The sequence below is a fragment of the Rhamphochromis longiceps genome, linkage group LG3, assembly GCF_057381845.1.
Source record: "Rhamphochromis longiceps isolate RC_006_pf linkage group LG3, R_longiceps_female_GT1.1, whole genome shotgun sequence".
Taxonomy (NCBI): domain Eukaryota; kingdom Metazoa; phylum Chordata; class Actinopteri; order Cichliformes; family Cichlidae; genus Rhamphochromis; species Rhamphochromis longiceps.
In genome coordinates, this window is record NC_140559.1 from 1,115,105 (window position 1) to 1,141,596 (window position 26,492).

The 26,492-nt window shown below is 44.4% G+C and overlaps 1 protein-coding gene and 1 pseudogene across 1 annotated transcript; both read right to left on the minus strand.

Annotated features, from left to right (window-relative positions):
• Positions 1-289: 289 nt before the first annotated feature.
• Positions 290-9,679, minus strand: LOC146672445 (uncharacterized; annotated as a pseudogene).
• Positions 9,680-20,101: 10,422 nt separating this feature from the next.
• On the minus strand, positions 20,102-21,907 carry LOC146672446 (nuclear factor 7, ovary-like). Its single transcript, XM_085386317.1, has 2 exons — positions 21,670-21,907; positions 20,102-21,568 (listed from the first exon to the last, which is right to left on the minus strand). The coding sequence occupies exon 2, from the start codon at positions 21,549-21,551 to the stop codon at positions 20,160-20,162; it is 1,392 nt and encodes a 463-aa protein (XP_085242443.1). The 5' UTR covers positions 21,552-21,568; positions 21,670-21,907; the 3' UTR covers positions 20,102-20,159.
• Between the last annotated feature and the right edge of the window lie 4,585 nt (positions 21,908-26,492).

The following is a 26,492-nucleotide window of genomic DNA, read 5'->3' on the forward strand; positions in this document are numbered from 1 at the left end:
TATAGTTAGGGCTGGACCAGGTGACCCTGAATCCTCCCTTAGTTATGCTGCAATAGACGTAGGCTGCCGGGGGATTCCCATGATGCATTGAGTTTTTCCTTTCCAGTCACCTTTCTCACTCACTATGTGTTAATAGACCTCTCTGCATTGAATCATATCTGTTATTAACCTCTGTCTGTCTTCCACAGCATGTCTTTATCCTGTTTTCCTTCCCTCACCCCAACAGGCCGCAGGAGATGGCCCCGCCCCTCCCTGAGCCTGGTTCTGCCGGAGGTTTCTTCCTGTTAAAAGGGAGTTTTTCCTTCCCACTGTCACTAAAGTGCTTGCTCATAGGGGGTCATATGATTGTTGGGTTTTTCTCTGTATCTATTACAGGTTATACTGTACAATATAAAGCGCACTGAGGCGACTTTTGTTGGGATTTGGCGCTATATAAATAAAATTGAATTGAATTGAATGTGATCATGTGGTTTGTAGGAACGCTCCTCTTCCTCAGAGGATCCACCTGTGCTTCCTCTCCTCTCTCCTCCACCTGTTACAGTGAGGGAACGTCCTCCATGATGGAGGAGCTGCTGGAAAGTGCTGAGAGTTTCCTCCAGAGTGAGACCTCTGTCACAGTTCAGAGGATCTACGGCAGCAGAGACCTTCATGGACACTAAAAGTCTCAAACACACAACAACAACATCACACTGACTCCACTCTGACATCACTGATCAATAATCAAAGAACACACAGATCAAACTGATTGATCAGCCATCAGAGGAGTCGGATCAATGGAGCTGCTTCTGTTCCTGATGTCCCCTGTTTGATCCTGGACCTGAACTCTCCCTGCAGAGGAGACACACACACACACACACACACACACACACACACACACACACACACACACACACACACACACACACACACACACACACACACACACACAAACCTTTGACTTTGAGCAGCACAGTTTTGTATCTGTAGATCTGTGTGCTGTCCACTTCACATCTGTATTCGCCACTGTCTCCATCTGTGGGCTGTTTCAGGGTCAGACTGAGGTCTCCAGTTCTCAGCAGGTCTTCATTCATCCACATAAACTTGGTCCTGTTTGTCAGGCTGGTCAGAGCCGTTTTGATACACATAAACGATCCTAAATGGTTCATAGTGTCTCCACTCTACTTTAGCATCTTCAGGCAGGTTTTCTGTATTCATAAAGGGCAGCTGGACAGACTCCACCCCCTCCTCCACCTCCACCTCCACCTGACAGACTGAGAGGACAACAAACACAACATGACAGACAGCAGCAGGTTTCAGAGTTGCAGAGAAAGCTGGAGGACAGAAGAAGATCAGAGCAGAAGGTAACAGGACAGAAATGTAGAAAGTCAAAGCAGGTTTTAAAGACGTTTGAGGTGATCAGTGTCTGTAATGTCTCCTGTCATTGTAGAGCTGCTGTCTGCTGTTTTTTGGGGGGATTTAAAATGTATCATTGAAGAGGAGTTTAAATCAAACATGCCCTCTGTCATGATCTTGTTTCTGTCCAGAACAATCCTCTCTGCCAATGAATCTTAATTGTATTTTACAGATCAGATTTTCACACACATCTGCAACATGAAGCCACAGAAACCTTCATCAAATCAAAATGTTTTTGTTTCTGCTGCAACATTACTGAATCCTTGGGATCGACTCAGCTCATCTCTCATTTCTAAAGAAGCTGTACAGCCTCATTTATTCCCTTTCAGCATCACTGATTTTGGCTGGAATCAAAGTTTGATGCAGTTGACTCGAAAACGATGTTCAATGAATGCAAATTAATCCCACTCAAAACTGCTGATGATCAGATGGCATGAGACAAACTAAATGGATTTGTTCCATCAGTCATGCTGAACATGAATAGTTTTGTAGGATGATGAAAACGGGACACAACTTCAATATCTGAGAACAAAATCCGAGTGAAACATCTTGAGAGGTGAGAAGTAACAGAGTACAAATACGTTGTTTTTGTATTTTAGTTTAATAGTGTTTGTGTATTTGTGCTTTATTTGAGTATTTATGTTTCTAACAATTTTTTACTTTGTGCTCTACATTTAAACACAAATGTCTCTACGTTGTATTCTTAACATTTTCAAAACAGGTTCACTCATTTAAAAGTTAATTATTTTGGTTTAACGCATTAGAGAGTTTTTCAAACCAGTCAATCAGCACTGACCTCTGACTTTCAGCTCCACTTGTTTCTTCATCCGGATCTTTCTATACCTGTTGTAGACAGTACAGGTGTAGATTCCTCTGTCCCAGTCTGTGAGGTATTTCAGGGTTAGACTGAGGTCTCCAGTTTTCAATAGGCCATCATTAATCTTTGTTCGGTTTCTGAAAAAAACGATGCTGTAATGCAAGCAGGTCAGAGGTGTTGTGATACACGTTGACCTTCCTGTTCTCTTTGTCCGTCCACTCCACTCTGGCTTCTTTCAGTGAGTGAACTGTGGTTTGGCAGGGCAGCTGGACAGAGTCCTCACCTGAATCCACCTCCACCTCTGGCACTAAGAGCAACAACAAAGCACATCATGAGCTGTACAGACAGCAAAGGTAGTGATCACATTTTCTTTAGATAAATTAATGTATTTGGACATCCCAGCAGGGAGGTCTCCAGCAAAATTAATGAACAAATATAACATCAAACACTCCAATCAAACATAAAGAGAGGTGTTGAAGTGGGTCCATATTGTGCTTTCATTTCTGAAGAGTTCCTCAGAAACGTTGTTTCTCACAATGCTGCTGCTTCAACTGCAGCTGATTGTTAGATACAAGAGTCCTCTTCACACACTTAGGTTAATTATGGAGTTCCACAGGGTTCCGTTCTAGGACCAACACAATGTAGATGCTTCCCTTAGACAGTGTCACTACAGGGCACATTTTCATTGTTATGCAGACAGAGGTTGTCCTAAAAACTCTCTGAAAAGCCTGAGAAGTAGTCCTCACATACAAGGTCTTAAATAATCAGGCCCCATCTTATCTTAATGACCTTGTAGTACCATATCACCCTATTAGAGCACTTCGCTCTCGCTCTGCAGGCCTACTTGTTGTTCCTAGAGTATTTAAAAGTAGAATGGGAGGCAGAGCCTTCAGTTTCCAGGCCCCTCTTCTGTGGAACCAGCTTCCAGTTTGGATTCGGGAGACAGACACTATCTCTACTTTTAAGATTAGGCTTCAAACTTTCCTTTTTGCATATAGTTAGGGCTGGACCAGGTGACCCTGAATCCTCCCTTAGTTATGCAGCAATAGACGTAGGCTGCCGGAGATTCCCATGATGCATTGAGTTTTTCTTCTTCACTGACCTTTTTTCACTCACTATGTGTCTATCTACCAATCGGTATTTAATCGTTAGTCTTTACCTTTATATGTAAATCACCTTGAGGTCACTGTTGTTGTGATTTGATGCTGTATAAAAAAACTGAATTGAATTAAACTAAAAGAATGATGACTGACAAAAACAGTGAACAGACAGCTATCTGTGGACCAGGTTTGAACTGAAGTCCCTGATGCATTTGTGTTCATCATTTAAAACACAAAAAAGCGCAAGTAGAGAACATGAATGTGCCTATTCTTGTAAGCAATTGTAGTACTGCAATTGCACCCTTGGCAGAAACTCAAATACTGTGTTTAATTCTGTTTTGTAGTTTATAATGTACAAAGACCAGTCTAAGTACTAAAATTGATCTTTTAAATGCAAAGTTCTATTTAAATATTCAATTTGTATTTGTGTGAATGAAAATGGGTGAAAAAGCAGCCAGTGCCCAAAGTAAAACATTGAAAGAACTTCAGAAAACCCGGAGAACTATTGCTCAAGACCATTTTATGAAATTATAAAATTAGAAGAAACTTTGGCTCATTGGCAGCAAAATATAAAGAAACTAGGGGTACCTCTAGATATACTGTATGCAAAGCACAGTATATGAATACTTTTGCCCTAAAAACCTCAGCAGTTCATGTACATTCTACTTGAAGGGTCCATAAATGAACTAACCACATTTCTATTATTGAGGCTGTACTGACCTTTGACCTGAAGCACCACTTGTTTTTTCATCAGAACATTTCCCTTAGTGCTGTAGACAGTGCAGGTGTATGTCTTTGTGTCTCTCTCCGTGGGGTATTTCAGAGTCAGACTGAGGTCTCCAGTTTTCAGCAGACCTTCTTTCATCTTCGTTCGGTCTCTGTAAACCTGGTCCTGCTCATTGGGGTGGTCAGTGCCGTTCTGATACACGTGGACCTTGTCATTATCACTGTCTATCCACTCCACTTTAGTGTCTTCAAGCAGGTGAACTTTGGCTTTGCAGGGCAACTGGACAGACTCCTGCCCTGAAACCACTTCCACCACCCGGGGGACTGAAAGGACAACAAAGGACAACATGATGACATCAGCAGCAGCTGTGATGGTCACATGACCTCCCTGTCCCTCCTTGTCTTCTAGACTCAGTCAGATTGTGTCTCAGTTTGTTCCTGATGTGTTCCTGACTCGTTCTTTGGTAACTAGTCTGCAGCGTCCTGTAAAGTGCTGCAGACATGTTGGATGAAGAAGAACAGACAGACTGAGCCTCCACAGTCGGCCATGTCTCACACACATCAGCACAGAAACCATGAAGATCTCATGTGTCTCATGTAACTCTCAACTCTTTCAGCTTCTGGAACAAGTTTGTGTGAGCCACAGTCAAGGAGCCACCAGAGGACACCTGCTAAGCAACGGCATTATGGGTAGTGTAGTAGGAGACACTCACCTGACTTAAAATAGTATCGGAAATTAAATAAAAGACCGCCAGAAACAAGAAGAACCAGGAGAACCAAGAGAACCATGGAAGCTATGGCCCAAGATGGAAATGGTTCTGTTGAGAAACATAAGGAAAAAAAATAACAACATAACCTTTGATCTCTGACCTGCATCTACACCTAAGGCCTTTGACTTATTTATGCATCACTGACCTTTGACCTGCAGCACTACTTTCTGTCTCAGGATGTCTTTGTCCCTGTAGATGGTGCAGATGTATCCTCCACTGTCTCTCTCTGTGGGGTATTTCAGGGTCAGACTGAGGTCTCCAGTTCTCAGCAGGTCTTCACTCATCTTTGTGCGACCACAGTAAAGGTCGTCCTGTTTCTTAAGGTTCTCACTTCTGTTTGGATACACATGGACCGTCATGAGTTCTCGATCAGAGCGAGTCCACTCCACTGAGGTGTCACCAGGTACGCCAGGTCTTGTTTGGCAGGGCAGGATGACAGACTCTGAGCCTTCCTCCACTTTTCTCTCCACCTGCTGGTCTGAGAGGACAAGAAAACAAAACTATCTGAATTGCAAAACGTCCAGGCTATCATGCTTTTCCAAATAAGACTTCAAACGAGTACAAACAATTGTTTCTAAAAATTTTCAAAGGACAGGCAGCTTAGTGATAGGCATAAAATTAGCTAACATAATTTGATCAATATCAGGTTTCTTAAATAAAGGTTGCACTGATGAATGTTTAAAGTTTGCAGGAACCACACCAAAAGACAAACTGGTATTCATGATGGCCAACAGTAACTGACCTATACTAGGAAAAACCTGTTTATTAAAATCAAGGAGCAGCAGCATCTTGAGGGAAACCTGAGGGCTTAATGTGATGAACCACATCCTGTATGAATCCCAGAGTCACTTGCTTAAACTGGTTCAAAACAGTTGAACAACTGGCTGAGGCAGATGGATGAAAAACACAAGATCAACTGGGAGCCTTTGTGGTGGCAACCTCATCAATCGAAACTGCATTACACATATCAGGGGAGGTTTTGAAACAGACAAGTGTCCTTTTTCCACCTCCATTCTGCTCTGCGACACTTCAAGATGGTTTGGAAGAAGGAGCTGAACAAGGCACTAATCTCCTCCAGATCAGAAGAACTATAGTCAGGGGGAGAAATTTATTTAGACTCTTTTCCTCCAATATATCTTTAATTACTTCCTCAAAACCATCAACGTGTCTTTAGACACAATTTCTGCAAGAGTGCTCAAGGATGTCCTACCATTTATTAATCATATTTGAATCATATCTATCTAATAGTCACTCATTTGTTCATGCAAAGTTTCACAGGGTTCAGTCCCAGGACCAGTTCTATTAACACATGCTTCCCTTAGACAGTTTCATCAGAAGACATAGCATACATTTTCACGGCTATGCAGATGACACCCAGCTCTATGAAGCCAGATAACACACACCAATTAGAAAAACTGCAGGAATGTCTAAAAGACATAAAGACCTGGATGGCCGCTAACTTTCTGCTTAGGTTACTGTACTTCTTGGAAATATGTTACTCACCAGCTTACTCTGTAAGACTAGTACCATTTAATTTAATTGCTATAGAAGTTGTTTGAAATTATTTTTGATCAAATCAAAATGAATTGCTGACCAGGTTTGAGAGCCGATTATGTAATATGCAGTTTGTTTGTAACAGATCTTAGAGGCACGCGCTAAGGACAGGGGAACCTCCAGAATTTTTCCATAGGGGTGAATATTTATGGGGGCCACAAAATTTTTTTTCAAGATTTCTGAAAAACTTCAGGACTGAAGTTTTAAGTGCACATCATTGTTTTATATGTGAAACTTTCTGCCATGAGGGGATTATTATGGAAACCCAGCTCCAGAGACTGTAATCCCAGCTTCCACCCACCATCTAGACACACCTCACCTGTCATCTCTGGCTCCACATCCTTACAACTGTGCCCCATCTCCACTTTAGTCTCTGGTAAAGAGGGTGGGCTGGCTTAACCTGTGGCCAGCCACCCTATCACCAGACCAATAGCCAGGCTGCCCTCTGTCTCCTTCCGCACCCTTGCACCAATTCACCAGCTTCTTTCATAGACAGCCCAAGGCTACAGGTGGGCCCTGCCTGTGCTAACATCAGCAGGTGCTCAGGGTGAGGAACAGAAACAGGATATGAGCCCTGTGTAGCCCCAGCAGGAGCAATCAGAGATCCCTGAGAAACCTGTGTAACCTGAGAATCAGGTGCATCTAGGTCCAAGCTAGTAACAGATTTTGTCTGCTGACGCTGGGTCCCTGGTGTCAGCTTTTGCCCTGGTCAACACAAAAACTTTTTTTGGTCTTGCCCTGCCCAAGTCTCTGCTTGCAAGCCCTGCTTGTCAGAGGAGACAGCATGACCAAATGAGGGTACCGATCTGTCTAAACCCAATCCTGAGGGTCCTCGGTCGCCTGAGCCTGGGTGTCCTGGACCATCTCGAGGTGAAAAGAAGAAATGGCAATTCATACACAAAATATTTTGCCCCCTGTTTTTGTGGTTAAATCTGCTGATAAGTATTCAAAATTAATGAAAGCATATGTATTTTATTCAGTTGGAGGTCTTCCAGTACCAAATCCTGGTGTTTGATGGAAAGCAGTTCACCTACAGTATAAACAGACCATAACCATGATAATAACCAACCAGCTGTGCTTTCCAAGGATGGATGCATGATGTGCAATGTAAATGCTTTTAGCTCTCTAAGAGTGTAGGTTATTATCAGGTGTTTGGAAAAGAAATAAAAAGCAAAAAACAACAACCCCACCAAAACAAAGCAAAGCAAAATCTAAATCAATTCAGTGGCCAAACCACAAATAATATGAGAAAGTAACATGATGCATTAAAGCAGTATATTTTTGTGCAGTTGATATTTTATACCTTTTAATGAGTGAAAATAACGTAAACCAGAAAAGCTAATTCATTCAGTACAGTGTGAAATTCTTTTTTTAATAATAACTGTATTAAATCCCTGTATTTTCTCATAAATGTGGTAAGCAATTGTTTTTTAAATAATCAGTTGCAGTTAATTGCTGACCTTTGACCTTTAGCTGCACATTTCTCTGTCCCGTTTCTTCTTTCCCATCACTGATGGAGCAGGTGTAGACGCCGCTGTCAATCAGGTCTGGTATTCTCAGAGTGAGGCTGAAGTCTGAAGTCTCCAGAGCATCAGGCCTCATTGATGTGCGCCCGCTGTAGCGGAGGTTCTGCTTTTTGAGATCATCACCTTCTTCTCGTCGCAGGTGGACAAACGTGGGACTGAGATCACTGCGAGTCCACATCACTGTGGGGTTTTTCTCAGGAATAATACCAGAGTACTGACAGGGCAGCAGAACAGACTTTGCCTCCTCATACACCTCCACCACCACAGCCAGGGCATGCTGGGAAACTGTAAGGACACACAAGCAGAAAGACAAATTAACAGCATGCTTTGAGTTTGTGTCAGCATCCACGTGCTGGAATGCAGGTTACCTTATCTGCAACTTCTACACTCAGTCTATCCATGTAAGCGGGACCTGAGGGACCTTTGAAAGGGACCAGACTTTTGATGCAGTGTTGGTGTAATGATGGCAGCATATGACCAACCACAAAAATGAACAGGGTTCATGAAAACTAACCTACGAAGCCAATGTTGGAAAATCTGAAGGTCTGCAGCTTAATTTACCACAGAAACAAGTGGAGCTCCTTCACATAACGCACAACAGAGGGTTAAACTCTGCCCAAGATCCTAATCCTGCTTCTCCTGATCAACAAAACGTTAAGCAGAGAATAAAAATTTAGTGTGAAAAGATTCGGTTTCTCTCTCTCCTGGTTTGTTCAACAGTTTTTGATGTAAATGTCTGAGTGAAGCGACGTTCAACGTTCACTCTCTGAGCTCTGAAGTCTGAGATGCCACTCAGATGACCACTGTGCAAGGAGAAAAAATAAAAAAATAAATATCCTGTTGAATCAGAAATGTATAATTAAACAGCTGAAAAGGTCAAAAGTAATGATCAAACAGTTCAGCTGTAACAGCTGCTGCACAGAAACCCTTAAAGCTGATGTGCAATTCATGCACAAAACATTATTAGTGAAATGTACAGGTGGTCCTGGCACAAATACAAACACAAGCAAACCAAACAACTGCCTCTTAAATTGTATTACAAATAAACACAGTTTGCAGAAGTCTACGAGGACAAAGCTTCTTTTCTAAACGTGGCAGTACAGGTCACATGACTTCTGGAACAATGTCCTTTGGAGGAAGCGCACCAGCAAATCTACATGTCTGAATCTCTGAAGGAGAAAAGAATCAAGATTTTGCAATGGGTCAGTCAAAGTCCAGACCATAACCCAACTGAAATGCTGTGGTGGAACTAAGAGAGAGCTTTGCATAAACAAATGTCCAAAAACCTCAATGAACTGAAGCAATGTTGTACAGCAGAGTGGGCCAACTGTTCTTTTTACAGGGATGATTAGAAATAACTATATCACAGGTGTTTGACAAAGTTTATATATACAGATCAGGCTGAATGAAACAGCTACCAACAAGAGTGTGCGAGAGTCCAAGTGCTGTGTATTCTGATCTGTGTGCTTTGACTGGAAAACCAGTTGTAACATGAGCTCATCTGAAAGCCACCAAGAAGAATCCAGAGATTTGAAAGTTGCTGCTTTGGATTGTTAGTTTGATCTGAATCAGAATCCAGTGTTTGATGGAAATCTCCTCCTGCTGCACTTCAACACATTAAAGAGAGAGAGATGAAAGAAAAGCTGATGATGAGAGCAGAGAGAGGAAGGTGTACTTACCGTGCAGGAGGATCACAAACACCACAAACATCTTCATGTTCCTGTCAAACTCAGAGACTCTTTAAAAGCCCTTCAGGACATCAGCTCACAGCAGCTTCACTTTCCTCTGCTGATCATCTACTGACACTGTCACACTGCTTCACAGACAAAGTTTCACACTTCAGTGAGGGAGGAGGTCTGTTGCTCAGATCATTCCAACAGAAACTTCAACTTCGATCAGATCAGGGCAGACTGTGAGGAAAGTGAGGAAAAGCAGGAGAAACAAGCTCATTAAATAAGAGACATCAGACAAAGGTCATTTACACTGAAGTCAGATCCAACTTTATGAAGAAGCCAGCAATAAAATCTGAATCGTGTGGAGGAAAAATCTAACGTGAATGAATTTTGGTGTTTGAGCTAAAATATTTTCCCTTCACTGAGTTTACAGTTAGAGTCCATACAATACACACATACAATAAATACTCATAATAATACAAAAGAAATACATTAATTATTATTTTTTACTGTATTTGAGAGTTTTAAAGGACTAACACTGTGATTTTGTGATAGATTGATTATTTGTTGAAGTTCATAATGGAGTAAAAAGTTGTGGTTAAAAGTTACCCAATATAGCGTGTGTTTAATGGTGAACAACAACTGGTGCAACAGTGCGAACGCTGTTCCTCTCACACGCTCCTGCACACCAAATCTGGAACTACTGTCCATCATGTGTCGTCCTTTTTATCTACCTCGGGAATTTACATCGGTCATTGTAAGTGCCGTTTATATTCCACCACAAGCGGAACGGTCACCGCCTTATGCGAGCTGCATGAGGCACTCACACAGCACCAGACACAACACCGGGACGCTGCGCTTATTGTGACGGGGGACTTTAATAGTGCCAACCTCAAACGCGCAGCGCCGAATTTTCATCAACACATCACCTGCCCCACCAGGGGTGAAAGGACACTGGACCACTGCTACACTACGGTCAAGGACGGCTACAAGGCACAATCCCGCCCTCCGTTTGGCAAATCCGATCACGCCGCCATCTTCCTCATGCCAAAATACAAACAAAGGCTGAAACAGGAAGTTCCGGTTCAGAGGAAGATCGCGCGCTGGACTGATCAATCGGTGGCCGCGTTACAGGACGCACTCGATGACGCAGACTGGGGCATGTTCAGAAACAGCTCCGATGATGATGTCAACGTGTTTACGGAAGCGGTTGTGGGATTCATCGGGAAACTAGCGGATGATACCGTGGAGACAAAGACTATCACAACGTTTCCCAACCAGAAGCCATGGGTGGATAAAACCATCCGCGACGCTCTGAGATCCCACACCGCTGCCTACAACACGGGACTCACGACGGGGGACATGGACCCGTACAAAGCCGCGTCATATAACGTGCGGAGGGCGGTGAAAGAGGCGAAGCAGCGCTACGGGAGGAAACTAGAGTGACTCTAGGAGCCTGTGGCGGGGACTAAGAACAATAACGGATTATAAAGCACCAACGACCGGTATGACGAACGCGGCCGTGACTCTGGCAGACGAGCTGAACACTTTCTATGCTCGCTTCGAGGCTGCAGCTAAGGTCTCCAACAATGCTAGTGTTAGCGGCGCTAACGGCTGCAGACAGGAAGATACTGCCAGCACCGGAAACGTGCTCGTCATCTCCGAGCATGAAGTAAGGAGAGCCTTCAAAAGAGTGAACACCAGGAAAGCAGCAGGACCAGACGGCATCCCAGGTCGTATCCTAAGAGACTGCGCATACCAGCTAGCTCCTGTGTTCACTGAGATATTCAACATCTCTTTATCTCAGTCGGTGATCCCCACATGCTTCAAAGAGTCCATCATTGTTCCTGTCCCGAAGAAACCCCACCCTGCTTCTCTCAATGACTATTGCCCTGTAGCCCTCACCTCAGTAGTGATGAAGTGCTTTGAACGCCTGGTCAGAGACTTCATCATTTCTTCACTACCAGACACACTGGACCCACTACAGTTCGCTTACCGTCCAAATCGTTCCACAGACGATGCCATCTCTCATCTCCTCCACACATCACTTACTCACTTAGACACTAGAAGGGGGAATTATTTTAAAATGCTCTTCATAGACTACAGCTCTGCATTTAATACCATAATTCCCTCCACACTCACCACCAAGCTGGAGCATCTGGGACTCAGCTCATCTATGTGTCAGTGGATCTCCAACTTCCTAACTGGCAGACCACAGGCAGTAAGGATGGGCGGACATGTCTCAGCCTCCACCACTCTCAGCACTGGAGCCCCCCAGGGGTGTGTTCTGAGCCCCCTGCTGTACTCTCTGTACACATATGACTGTGTGGCCACTACCAGCTCCACCACCATCATCAAGTTTGCTGACGACACCGTCGTGGTGGGCCTGATCTCTGATAACAACGAGACGGCCTACCTGAAGGAGATTAGGAATCTGGAGAACTGGTGCCAGAGGAACAACCTCCTTCTAAACGTCAGTAAGACAAAGGAGCTGATAGTGGACTTCAGCACTAAGCAGGAGAGGAACTACCAGACCCCTGTCATCAACGAGTGCCCAGTGGAGAGAGTGGACAGCTTCAAATACCTCGGAGTTCACATCACGCAGGACCTGTCATGGTCCTGTCACATCAACACCGTGGTGAAAAAGGCCCGTCAGCGTCTCTACCACCTCAGACGCTTGAGAGACTTCCAACTGCCCTCCAAGGTGCTCAGGAACTTTTACTCGTGCACCATAGAGAGCATCCTGACGGGAAACATCTTAACCTGGTTCGGGAACAGCACCATGCAGGACAGACGAGCTCTACAGAGGGTTGTGCGGTCAGCTGAGCGCACCATCCGCTCCGAGCTCCCTGACCTGCACTCAATCTACAGCAGGCGGTGCTGGACCAAGGCCAGGAAGATCGTGAAGGACCTCAGCCATCCCAACAACAGACTGTTCTCTCTGTTGAGGTCAGGAAAGCGATTCCGCTCCCTGAAGACCAACACAGAGAGACTGAGGAGGAGCTTCTTCCCGCAGGCGATACGGTCTCTCAATCACACCACCACACAGTACTGACCCACACATATAGTTCTTACACACACACTGGACTTTCTGGACATTGTTTTCACTTCATCACTTAAATCACTTTAAGTATATTTGCACTGCACAAGACACTTACAAATGTTGATTGCACAACATGGACATTATATTCTTCATTTCCATTTAATACTTGTACAGCTGCTGTTATTGTGTGTATATATATTTATATTTCTTCATACATTCTTATATACTTCTATACTGTGTATTGTGTATTTTGTTGTACAGTTATTTTATTTTCAACTTTAATTTATATATTTTTATTTATTTTATTCCTTCCTAGTTAAATTTACCCTTTCATATTTATTCCTATCTTATTCATAGCCTTTTCATTTTTCTTTAGGTCACGAGCAGTTGTGTAAGCATTTCACTGCATATCGTACTGTGTATGACTGTGTATGTGACAAATAAAAAAAATTTGAATTTGAATTTATTATTCAATTTATTTCAAATATGTAAATCTATAAACAAGGGTAAAAGAAGTCCCATTAAGAGACGTAATGTAACACAGGCTAAAATAGTTAAAAGAGTTCATGACTATGTTCAACCGGATAATAATCCTTAATGTGACTACAACCTGTGTAAAATGCAATCTGTGATCTACTTGTCGAGCCTGGGGAATAATCCATGTGATTTAGTGATCATGATTGATTAGTTATGCCTGCCGTTGCCGGAAGGGGGAGCTCAGGCCACGATGCCTCATTCGCAATGAAGCTGCTGAAAGAGAAGCATCGTGTCTGAGCGTCGTCATTGACTTATCCCCTTTTCAGGTAATAATTGAGCAATTCTGCTTTTGGACTTTACAAATATGTATGTTGAGTTGTACTGACCGTGTTTCCAAATGTACCAAGAGGATACTAGGAATACTAAGATGGCCTGTGTTAACTGTGTTGTTAGGATAAGCAGCAGGCTAAGCTAAGCGCTCTGTTGGTGGCTAGCATGAAGCCTTATCGTGCCAGACTGTGTATGAAACATACATTGTGTGCATTTTGCATTTGATCTGGACAAAGAACATGTTTGTTTTGTGTGAAGGGACAAATGCCTATTAGTATTTTTATATGAATATTTTGTTTATTTCCTGTACATTTCAGTTTAATGATCTAAGTTTGTTTATTGATTCATAAGTTGTTTTTGTAAATTCTTACATCCAATTTAATCTGTAACTTATAGAAAAGGAAAAAAACAGTCTTGAGATATATTGTTTTACAACTAACAGAGACCTGTACATCGTTGTTAGGATGTTTAATACTTTTGTATGTATGTTTATATTTCTGAATCATTCGCAATGAAGCTGCTGAAAGAGAAACATCGTGTCTGAGCGTCGTCATTGACGTATCCCCTTTTCAGCCCCTTTTCAGGGTGTAACAATTTCAGCTGCTGCCACCAACTTTTATGACATGTCACATTCTCCTGTAAAACACACTCTTATCTCTTTATCAATAAAATGAACCAAACTTTGACCTTTAGGATGTTTATCCTTTGCACTACTAAACCTAAGGTCTGCAGCCAGACTGGATGAATAATAACAGAAGCAGAGGACGAGGATGAATACAGGACTTACCTCATTTGTGCATTTAACCTGAAACTTTGTGTGCAGTCCACATTAGACACTGAGAGCGGCTCTGAGGCCCATTCATTAAGGATCCATCAATTTTCAACAAACTGAAAGTGTTTCAGACTACATCTGAAAAGAAGTTATGAAGATTATTAATTCAATTCTATTTTTCTTATACAAAGGAAAAAAACACAGCCAGAAAGAATAAACACATCAGTAAACTTCAAATAAAGACATTAAAAAAGGAATGAAGGACTTGTGATGTTCCTGTTGGTCTCGCTAAATGGTCAAAATAATGAAGGCTGTTCTTTCTGAGCCCAGGGGCCCGTTCTTCGTACGTCGCTTACTAAATCCAAGATCAAATGACACATCCAAGACCAAATCATCGCGCTAACCGTGAGCGCGCTAATCCGGTTCTCCAAACACACCTGCTGTTGACGATTAGTACAGCTGGATGAAGTAATGTGAGATCACTGGGTGTCGTTAAAGGGGCTACGCATCGATAGTAGAAACATTGATCGGCAACCCTCTGATTGGTCGGTGAAAATGTCGAAGGAGCGCGCTCGGTATTTTTCGGCAGCAGAGCAAGAACTCTTGAGTGAGGGATTTCAGGAGTTTCAGAGTTTAATCAGAACGCAAGGGAACACTGCAAAGGCTGCAAAAGCAAGGAGAGAGGGCTGGCAGAAAGTTGCTGACAAATTAAACTCGTAAGTAATCTAATAATAACAATAATAATGGAGTGGATTGATATAGCGCTTTTCAAGGCACCCAAAGCGCATGACAATACCACTATTCAGTCACTTTATTATTTATTTATAGATGTATTATATTACACTATATTATCCAATATTATATTACATTATATTATATTATGTTACATTATATCCTCTTTCACATTAGAGCCACAACAGGACCCACTAGAACATGGGAACAAGTAAAAGTGAAATATAAGAATATCCTACAGAATGGTAATATTTATCACTTATATTGCTTTTCGTCTCTTGGAATGAGACCCTGAAATAATCTGTTTGTTTGTTCATAACAGCAACCAAGAAAAGGGCAGAGCAAAAAAAGACAGGTGGTGGTCCTGCACCCCCTCGTCAACAAGTTGGTTAAGTAAATAATACCCTCACGGGAATATCGATATCTCTCAATGAGCACACTGTCGCGCTGAGCTAAAGGATCCTGTCTATCCCGCAATATACGCTGAATTCTGAGGACTCTCCTTATCAATCTTGCAGCTTCCGCAATGGGTGGCTCGCGTAAACGGACAGGACATGGCTGCGACAGGCTTCCCAAATCCACCTTCGCTTTTATAGCCGTGGTCTCTCATCTTGATTACACGAAGTAATTTACAATTACTACTCTGAAATATGAATTACATCTGTAATAATCACATACATGTAATAGAATGTTAATAGTACATTTCCCTTTTTTAGGAAATGACCTGTATGTATCTGTGTGACATCAATAAAAGGATCAAGTGCTGCATTATCTTTAGTTACATTGATGTTATTTATTTATGGTGAAACAGTGGTGGAATATCGCTGTTGCTTTCGTATAAATGAAGCGGACATACCTGCGTGGCCGCGATCTAATCCTGTTTACATAAAGTAAGCCTGCTCCCCAGCAGGTTTACGCTTACGGCTCTGTTGCTATGACAGCAAGTCCCGGACGAGCTTCGGGGAACCGAACGATCCAAGATCACGCGAAATCGTCAACAATCAAATCCAGCTAACTTACTTAGCGAGGTACGAAGAACGGGCCCCAGGACAAAGAATCCTAGAAAAACAGGAAGTGATGAGTTCTAAATGAAAGTCAAACAGTCTGAATGTGTGATGGCGATGTCGAGATTAGCTCTATTTAAAAAAACAAACTGTAACCGTAAAATGAGAGAAACTAAAAAAGACTGCACAGGTCTGACTCTGCACTAGTGGAGAGGTTAAACTGCACACAGAAAGATGTTCACACGTCGCAACAGAAGCTGCATTTCCTCTTAATATGAGTGTTTAAAAAAGAAAACCACTCAATAAAAGGAAAGTCGCTCTGCGTTGTGGTTCTAATAGTTTTCTTCCCCCTAAAACTCTTTAACCTTGATGACATGTTACATCTACTTTGAGGTTTAGAATCAAATCTTTGGTGCTCAGATAATCAGCTTTCAGCCTCAAATTAAGACAAAGCAAAAAGTTTTGTGTAGGACTTTAGCTCTGACCAGTAAGCTTGTACTTTAAAAAACAAACAAACTAGTCTTTTTTTTTTTAATTTGGCAGAGTTTAAAAGAGTAAATCTTGCTTGTCCCTCTACAAATCACTTTGTATATTTTGAAAGTACAGTGGTATTCATATCATATGCTATCTGCTTAGCAGGTTAATTAATTAAATTGACAGAAAAGGGGTTCTGTAAACTGTGCATATGCTACAAGCTGATTAGCTGACAAGTGGAACAGCTGTGTGTTTGTTTCAAGGTGACCAGCAGCTGACTCCACCCAAAGGAAGTGACCTCACACCTGTTTTATTCATTGAAACAGGATGATGAAAAGCTGTGAGCGAGCGTTTTGAGATGTAAACACTCACTCAAGAAGAAAAAGACTGGATCAGACTAAAAGTTAGCCAGTTGTTTTTATTTTCACTTATTTACAGGATGGCTCATTTCAATAAAATCAATATGAAACAGTAGAAGATGGAAACCTGCCAGATTTGAGCTAAACTGCTCATTTCCATGTGTCGTCCATGGGCAGGTCACATGACTCTATCCAACATACAAAGACACACAAGAAAAGCCAGAGAAACAAAGACAAATCCAAACAATCCATCATACTGAGTCAAAGTGATCACAGCTCTGCTTGTTGGAAATTACATTAAACGTTACACAAAGAACAAAAAAGAACTAAACTTCATAAAAACTTCACAAATGATGCTTTAAATGAAAAATAAATCCGTGTAAATAATTCAACAGGTCACATGTTAGAACCACCTTAACTAAACTCTGTAGCCGCTCACTGTGGTTTGTCCCAGCAGCTCTTAGGAAACAAACTGCTAACTTCAGTGTCAGCACACACTGTTAGTAAACTATGCAACACTGAATTCAGGTTTCAGTTGTGTTAAGTTGTGATGAAAGTCTTCTTACTGACACAGGTAGGATGGTCAGGCGTCCTCTGTTCCTTCACCGTTCATGAACTGTCACTTATAAAATGCTGCCAAACATCAACTACACTCAATAACTAAACGTGTGCAGGTTAAAGTGATGGACGCCCAGATCTGCACTCCAAATACAAACAGACTAAAGGTGTTTCCTCCAGAAACAAAGACAATATTTACAAAGGTCTCACAGGTAAATTGTGAGCGATCACAGCAGCATCTCATCCTGACTAACAGCTTTTAGATGCAGGGAGAGCGTCGTGGTTCAGAGGTGGTTCAGCAGATGATGAAGGCCTTTCTGTTGCATTGTGTAGTGCTGTGGAGGCCATGATGGTCGACTGGGTCTGCTTCTACTGAACTCACAAACACTTCTGAGGTATTTACACCTGAAGCCTCATTGAATGTGAGTCAGAAACAAACGGCTCAGCTGTGATTAATGGATGTTTCCCTGCATTTCTATTTTCACACAGTTTATTTCTTACAGCAGGAAAACTGAACAGAATGTATGTAAGAGGTCAGAGTGAGGATGACGTCACTTAATACAGGAAATACATGTTTGTCTGTTTTGATGATGAAGGACTTCTTCAGCTCTGTAAACAGCTACACTTGAGAGGACAGAGGTGATTTCATGGATCAATAACAATGTGTTTATCAGCTTTCATCATCGCAGTGCAGACATGACGTCAGATCTATCAGAGTGAAGGCCGTCTCTCTGATGACGTCACAGAGCAGAGTCCTTCTGTCCAATAAAGGATCTCAGATCAGCTGCTGCCATCTTGTGGCCACAGTTGGTTACTGTCTCTGAAAGTTGTCTCATGTTTCCTGTTGTCCTGCTAACAAAGGCTGGAGCTCATCATGCTGAGAGGGCAGCAGCATTTTGTGGCTCTTCACACATGTTCATTATATTCTGATGATCCTGGATGGAGACAAACTACAGATAAGTGTGTTCAGCCCAACTAGTTTATCTCATTACAGCAGTTTGATGTTTCCCTTTGAATCCCCCTGAAGATCCTGACAGTGAAGCACGTACATAATACTCCAGCCTTTCAACTCTGAGCTTATTTAGTTCTATTAATACACTGAAATCTCATTTGTGTCATGAAGAAAGTCTTTAATCAAACAGAATTCAAAGAGCAGAAACATTTCATATATGGAGTTAAACATGAATCATTGTTTCAACAACATATTTATTGTTGTCATAAACAGACAAGAAGACAACAACAAACTGCTCCTCCCATTCAACACATGTCAGTCCATATCCCAGCAAACTAAATCATCTCCATTTACACATCAAATTAGAGATGGCACGATACCACTTTTTTATGTCCGATACCGATATGAATCCGATATAGTGTGTTTTTTAATCAATAAAACTGTTTTTAATATCTTGCTGCATTTTGTATAAGTTCATACTCAAGTTTAAATAAACAACACTAAAGCTATTCTGTTATACCTGTATGTAAAAAATACACTGCACCGAAAATATTTCATAGTTCAGCAAAACTGATCAATCTAATAAACTTAAACCTGCTCCATCCTCCCTATTCTGGTATTTTAAAGAGTACTTAGCAGAAAAATTAAGCAACCTAACTAATAGGGTTGACAAACTCCCAGCAAAAAAAAAAAAGGGAACCACCCCCCACCTCATGATGCTTAATCAACGTAATCAACTTTAATTTGATGCAGTGTGGAAAAAAAATGCACAGAAATAAAATTTTTTTCAAGAATAATTAAATAGATTCAACATCTTTCTTCAACAGATTTGCAGACTGCACACAGTACTATAGCTTACTAGGGTATATTAGACTTAACAGTCATATATACAGTAATGGACTTCTAAACATTTTACATCAGATTAAAACTTTGGGTGTAAGATTCAGATAATTATTTATTAAAAGCTAGACATTTTAAATGAGAATAAGAAAGAAAAGTATGTCTTTGTGCCCCCTTTTCCCTGTTCATGCCCTATCGGCCCCCCTGGCTAAACTTTGCTAGATCCGCCCCTGCACAGTTACCAGCCGTCAGCTACGTAGAAAAAGATCCTGGTGCAGAAAGTAATATTAAATAAATTCTAACAACAGCTTATCAAGGTTAAACGTGCTGCTGTTGTTCACCCGCTGGTTTCCTCTTTCTGGTGCAAAGTGGGCCAAAAACAAAAAAGGGAGATGGACTCGCGACAGAAAAGCCGAACAGCTGATCATTAATCAGTTTCACGAGTGAAGTAGCAGCAAGAAGAGGCAGTCGCTCCATATATCGGTTGTTAAGCTTAACGTGGGAATGCTTTACAGACATTCAGAGATGAACTTACAGACTTGCTTTACTTCTCTCTGGGATCATTTCCTCGGAGATCAAATGCTGGTTTGAGGCTACAAATACACACAGCCGCTCTATCACGTGATGCACACTGCTCTGACGTGCTACGGTTATGAGCCGAGTTACAGCGTGTCACAAGTTTTGTGAGGTGCTTTTTTGATATTTAATGGATCGGATCACATTTTTTATTTCTTTCAGATATCCGATCCAGTAATTTACGTCAGTATCGGACCGATACCGATACGCAATATTGGATCGGTCCATCTCTACATCAAATAGAAACATGAATCACTTGTAATGATTAGAAACTTGATAGAATTTCAAATCTAGTTTGGGGAGTCATTCAGTGAGAAACAGTGAAATGATTTTCCATGTGAAAAGGTGGACAGCAGAAACAGAAAGAAACAGTGAAACTAAAAGAGAAACAAAGAGCTTTGGAACAACGAGGCAGCAGGAGGACAGCTGCAGTTTAACAGCTTCAACTCACTGACAGGAAACAACATTAGAAACATCATCATCCTCAACTCATCTGCTGCACTGACACTGACACCTTCAACGGCAACACCTTCACTTTATCACCAGTGTTAATGAATGGAAACATCCTGTGAGTGAAAGTGTGTGTGAAGGTGTGTATGTGTGTGTTAGTATCAGGATCAGAGAACGACAGCTTTCCTCTGTTCCAGTCCAGATTCACTCTGATCCTCTGGAACTTCTTCTGGACTGAGAGAGCAGTGACAGGAGCTGATGGTGAGCATGCTGAGTATTTACTTCCATTAAATCTGATTTCCCATAATCCAGACCGTATGTTCCCCTTCCTCTTCACAGACTCTAAAAATACACCCAGGAACCACTGCATACTGTCTCCAACTTCAACATCCCAGCTGTGAGTCCCTGAGTTAAAGCCCTCAGAACCCAGGACAGAGTAGGAATAATGAAATCTTTCTGGATTGTCAGGAAGCTGCTGCATCTCTTCTCCATATCTCACACTGGTCAGATCTTCAGACAGGGTGAGTTCTGGATGAGCAGTGTTTGGGTCCAGGATGAGAGGAGTGTAGGAGACCATGTCCTTCATGTTGTTCCAGATGTTGAAGGTCAGGTTGCCCAGGTGTTTGGCCTGGTCTATCAGAGCTCCTGAGGGCAGCTGTGGATCATCCAGCAGGGGGCAGCGCTGGACTCTTTCCACTGCAGCCTTGTAGTTGTGCAGGAATGAGACGTCTTCAGCTCTCAGCTCCTCCTCTGTGGCTCTGACTGTGTCTGAAAGAGCTGCTATCTCTCTGCTCAGAGCCTCCATCTTCTCCTTCATCATCCCACTCTTCTGCTCCTCTTCCTCCCTCAGTGCAGCCAGCCTGGCCTCCTCTTCCTCTGCTAGAAACTGGTGAAGCTTCTTAAACTGCTCCTTAATCTGCCTCTCTGTGTGTCGGGCCTGGACCTTAATGTGTTCTGCTGTTTGATCAAACTTCACTTGAACTCGTTTGCAAACCTTTAACTTCTTCTTTAAGGGCTCCAGAGTTTCCTGAAGTTCCTTCTTGTGTTGTTGTGCAGCTTCATCGATGGGTCTGAATCTGTGATTGGTGTGTTTTTCTGAGTCTCTGCAGACGACACACACTGGCTGCTGATGGTCCAGACAGAAGAGTTTGAGTTTCTCAGAGTGCAGACTGCAGAGAGCCTCTGAAGCTCTCTGATCTCTCTCCTGTAAGAACGACTCACACAGGTTCTTTAAAGCCAGATTTAAAGGTGGATAATCCCTTGAAGATCTTCTCTTACAAACTGGACACTCGTGTGTTGGTCTCTCTCTCCACCATCTCTTCAGACAGTCTTTACAGAAGCTGTGGCTACATGACAGAAGAACAGGATCTCTGAAGACCTCCTGACAGACCGTACAGCAGAGATCCTCCTCTGATCTGGAAGCCATTGAGTCTGTGAGTGAAGCTGAAAACAGCAGACAGGAAGTACAGTCAGTCCTGGCTCCCCTCCCTCCTCTACCACCTTCACTGAAACTTCCTTTGAGTCGTGTTCTTGCTCAAACTCACATTCAGTGTGTGGAGCGTCAGCAGCTTGAAGCAGCAGTGTTGGAGTTTTCCACTTTTCTCTCCTGTAGCTGGACTCACTCAGAGGAAGCTGCTAGTTTGGTCTGAGCTCAGTCTGATCGTCTGTGCGTCTCTCTTTACTGAGGACGAAGAACTTCCTGTTTCCCGGTTTGTCGCATTTGAGTGACGTGAGGGGAGGAGAAAAATGTTGCTGTTTGACTTTTAACTAAGGTGTGTTTCAATCCTGCCTGCAGCTCAAAAGCTGTAAAACAGGTTTTGTGTCTTTTCACCTCCACAGGTCACAACATGAAACCTGTTGTGAAGTTTATAAAATAAAGTGTCACTCGGTGGTGCAGCTGTTTGTCAGCTTGTATTTTAGACTTTGTTCTGGTTCTTGTTCAGGTTCCCAGCAGTGGGAGTGTAATGCAGTCACACAAACACAGGTGGTGTTAAGGTGGATTCACTTAGTTACAGACCGTGGTGTTATTTCTTGTAACTAAGGGTGTGTTTCGCTCCAAAGTTCAGACATTAACCTGCCAGAAGTTGTAAAAGTTACTAATAAAGAGCTTTTATCTCATTTCACATGCAGGTCAGAGCATGAAAGCTGTGATGCAGCAGTTTGAGAAAAATTGCTGCTGATATAAAATATTTTTTGTGGTTTTACAAAATCTATAAAAGAGCAGAAAGAAAAGAAACAAGTGTAAAGAGTGCAGCAAAATGCATGTTTTAGTGTGAGTTGGTTCATCTGATCTGGTTGTGTAAAAGTCACTGCATGACACTGAGTGTTACTTTTGTGTTACTGACACTCATCCCAAGCCCAGCCCACAGCAGCAGAGACCGTGGAGTCAACATGTGAGAAACAAAGCAACACGCTGAACATCTGGGTGAGGGACCAGACAAAGAGCGATTCAGAAGACCCTATGAAGAAGACATCGAGGGAACAGTTTACCCTGCCCGGGATAGGGTTACCGGGGCCTCGCCCTGGAGCCAGGCCCGGGGAGGGTGCCCGAGGGCGAGCGTCTGGTGGCCGGGCCTTAGTCCATGGGGCCCGGCCGGGCACAGCCCGAAGAGGAGACATGGGCCCATCCTCCCGCAGGCCCACCACCCGCAGGAGGCGCCATAGGGGTCGGGTGCATTGTGTGTCGGGTGGCGGCCAGGAGCGGAGGCCCTGGCGGACTGACCCCCGGCTGCCAAGACTGGCAATAGGGACATGGAATGTCACCTCTCTGGTGGGGAAGGAGCCTGAGTTAGTGCGTGAGGTTGAGAGGTACCGGCTAGATATAGTCGGGCTCACCTCTACGCATGGCTTGGGCTCTGGAACCAGTCTCCTGGAGAGGGGCTGGACTCTGTCTCAGTCTGGAGTTGCCCCTGGTGAGAGGCGGCGGGCTGGGGTGGGTATTCTAATATCCCCTCGGCTTGCTGCCGGTTCGTTGGGGTTTTTCCCGGTGGACGAGAGGGTTTGTTCCCTGCGCCTTAGGGTCGGGGAACGGGTCCTGACTGTCATCTGTGCTTATGCGCCGAGTGGCAGTTCAGAGTACCCAGCCTTCTTAGAGTCCCTGGGGGGGGGGGGGGGGTGCTGGAAGGTGCTACACCTGGAGACTCTGTTGTCCTGCTGGGAGACTTCAATGCTCACGTGGGTAACGACAGCGAGACCTGGAGGGACGTGATTGGGAGGAACGGCCTCCCTGATCTGAACCCGAGCGGTGCTTTGTTATTGGACTTCTGTGCTAATCACAGTTTGGCCATAACGAACACCCTGTTCGAACATAAGAGTGTCCATAAGTGCACGTGGCACCAGGATGCTCTAGGCCGTAGGTCGATGATCGATTTTGTAATCGTATCACCAGACCTGCGACCATATGTTCTGGACACTCGGGTAAAGAGAGGGGCTGAGCTGTCAAATGATCACCACCTGGTGGTGAGTTGGATCAGGTGGCGGGGGAGGACACTGGACAGACCTGGTGCACCTAAACGCGTAGTGAGGGTGTGCTGGGAACATCTAGCAGAGGCCCCAGTCCGCGAGATCTTCAACGCACACCTCCGGCAGAGCTTCGACAGCATTCCGAGGGAGACTGGGGACATCGAGTCCGAATGGACCATGTTCAGCGTCTCCATTGCCGAAGCTGCTGCATTGAGCTGCGGCCGCAGGGTGGTTGGTGCCTGCCGTGGTGGTAATCCCCGAACCAAATGGTGGACACCAGAGGTGAAGGGAGCCACCAGGCTGAAGAAGGAGTCCTATCAGGCTTGGTTAGCCTGTGGGACTCCGGAGGCAGCCGACAGGTATCGACAGGCCAAGCGGAATGCGGCTCGGGCAGTGGCTGAAGCAAAAACTCGGGTGTGGGAGGAGTTCGGAGAGGCCATGGAAAAAGACTTTCGGACTGCCTCGAAGAGATTCTGGCAAACCGTCAGGCGTCTCAGGAGGGGAAAGCGGTGCTCTACCTGCACTGTGTATAGTGCTGGCGGAGCGCTGTTGACGTCGACTGAGAAAATTGTCAGGCGGTGGAAGGAATACTTCGAGGACCTCCTTAATCCCACTGACACGTCTTCCGAGGAGGAAGCAGAGTCTGGGGATGAGGGGAATGACCCGCCAATTTCCGGGGGCGAGGTCACTGAGGCAGTTAAACAACTCCTTGGTGGCAGAGCCCCTGGTGTTGATGAGGTCCGCCCCGAGTTCCTGAAGGCTCTGGACGTTGTAGGGCTGTCCTGGTTGACACGCCTTTGCAATGTTGCGTGGAGATCAGGGGCAGTACCTGTGGACTGGCAGACCGGGGTGGTGGTCCCCATCTTTAAGAAGGGGGACCGGAGGGTGTGTTCCAACTACAGGGGGATCACACTCCTCAGCTTCCCTGGGAAAGTCTATGCCAGGGTGCTGGAAAGGAGAGTTCGTCCGCTAGTCGAACCTCGGATACAGGAGGAACAATGCGGTTTTCGTCCTGGTCGCGGAACACTGGACCAGCTCTTTATCCTCTCGAGGATACTTGAGGGTGCATGGGAGTTTGCCCAACCAGTCTACATGTGTTTTGTGGACTTGGAGAAGGCATTCGACCGTGTCCCTCGGGGTGTCCTGTGGGAGGTGTTGCAGGTGTATGGGGTGTCTGGCCCATTGCTACGGGCCATTCGATCCCTATACAACCGTTGCAAGAGGTTGGTTCGCATTGCCGGCAATAAGTCGGACTCGTTCCCGGTGGGTGATGGGCTCCGCCAGGGCTGCCCTTTGTCTCCGGTTCTGTTCATAATTTTTATGGACAGGATTTCTAGGCGCAGCCAAGGGGCGGAGGGCTTTCGCTTTGGTGGCCTCAGAATCTCATCTCTGATTTTTGCGGATGATGTGGTTCTGTTGGCTTCATCGGGTGAGGGCCTCCAGCTCGCACTGGAGCGGTTCGCAGCCGAGTGTGAAGCAGCGGGAATGAGGATCAGCACCTCCAAATCTGAGGCCATGGTTCTCAGCCGGAAAAGGGTGGAGTGCCCACTCCGGGTCGGGGATGAGTTCCTGCCCCAAGTGGAGGAGTTCAAGTATCTCGGGGTCTTGTTCGCGAGTGATGGGAGAAGGGAGCCGGAGATCGACAGACGGATTGGGGCTGCAGCTGCAGTAATGCGGACGCTGCACCGGTCCGTCGTGGTGAAGAGGGAGCTGAGTGTAAAAGCGAAGCTCTCAATTTACCGGTCGATCTACGTCCCTACCCTCACCTATGGCCACGAGCTGTGGGTAGTGACCGAAAGAATGAGATCGCGGATACAAGCGGCAGAAATGAGCTTCCTCCGAAGGGTGGCTGGCCTCTCCCTTAGAGATAGGGTGAGAAGTTCGGCCATCCGGGAGGGGCTCAGAGTAGAGCCGCTGCTGCTCCACATCGAAAGGAGTCAGCTGAGGTGGTTCGGGCATCTGACAAGGATGCCCCCTGGGCGCCTCCTGGGTGAGGTGTTCGAGGCATGTCCCACCGGGAGGAGGCCCCGGGGCAGACCCAGGACACGCTGGAGAGATTATATCTCTCGGCTGGCCTGGGAACGCCTTGGTATTCCCCCGGATAAGCTGGAGGAGGTGGCTGGGGAGAGGGAGGTCTGGGCCTCTTTGCTTAGGCTGCTGCCCCTGCGACCCGGCCTCGGATAAAGCGGATGAAAATGGATGGATGGATGGATGAACATCTGAACCACAGCAGAAAGTGCGACTCTTTGTAGACCTGTGGACAGGAAACACACAGCAGGTCCTGATCAGTAACAGGGTCCAAAGACAAACATTTGTTTATCAGCATCTGTATATATGAGCACCAGTGTTGGGACTAACGCGTTATTAAGTAACGCGTTACAGTAACTACGTTATTATTGTGGTAACGAGCACGGTAACTAGTTATTATGCCAAAATCAGGAACGCGTTAGTCGTTACTGGGATTTAGATAGGGTCGTTACTCGTTACTTCGTGTGGTGGCTATCGCGGAGCTTCCACAGATTCAGTAACATTAGCAAGTGGTGGAGGCCAGCAGGTGGATGAGAGAAAGCAACACGTTCTCGGGCTGGAGAAAGGGGACGCAGAAGGAAAAGAGACCCGAGGCGGCCGCCGGTCCAAGTGTGAACTGAACTTCAGGTAAGAAGTTATGACCTGCAGTCTCTCTGGATCAGATATAAACCAAGTTTAGGTGGAGTTTATTTTCGTTGTGCTGACTTTTTCCGTACTGCGTGCTAGCTAGCATGACGGAGTTTCTATACAGCTGGGTGGGTGCTATGAAGTTAATGATGTTGAACTTTATTTTGTTCATAAGTTATTAGAGTTGTCAACCGTCCCGTCTGGTATTCAGAGAAAATATTACGCGTTTCTTATTGAGGTGAAAAGGAAC

Excerpts from the sequence above, each read along its gene's own strand:
- LOC146672446 (XM_085386317.1), bottom strand. The coding sequence starts at position 21,551 with ATGGCTTCCAGATCAGAGGAGGATCTCTGCTGTACGGTCTGTCAGGAG.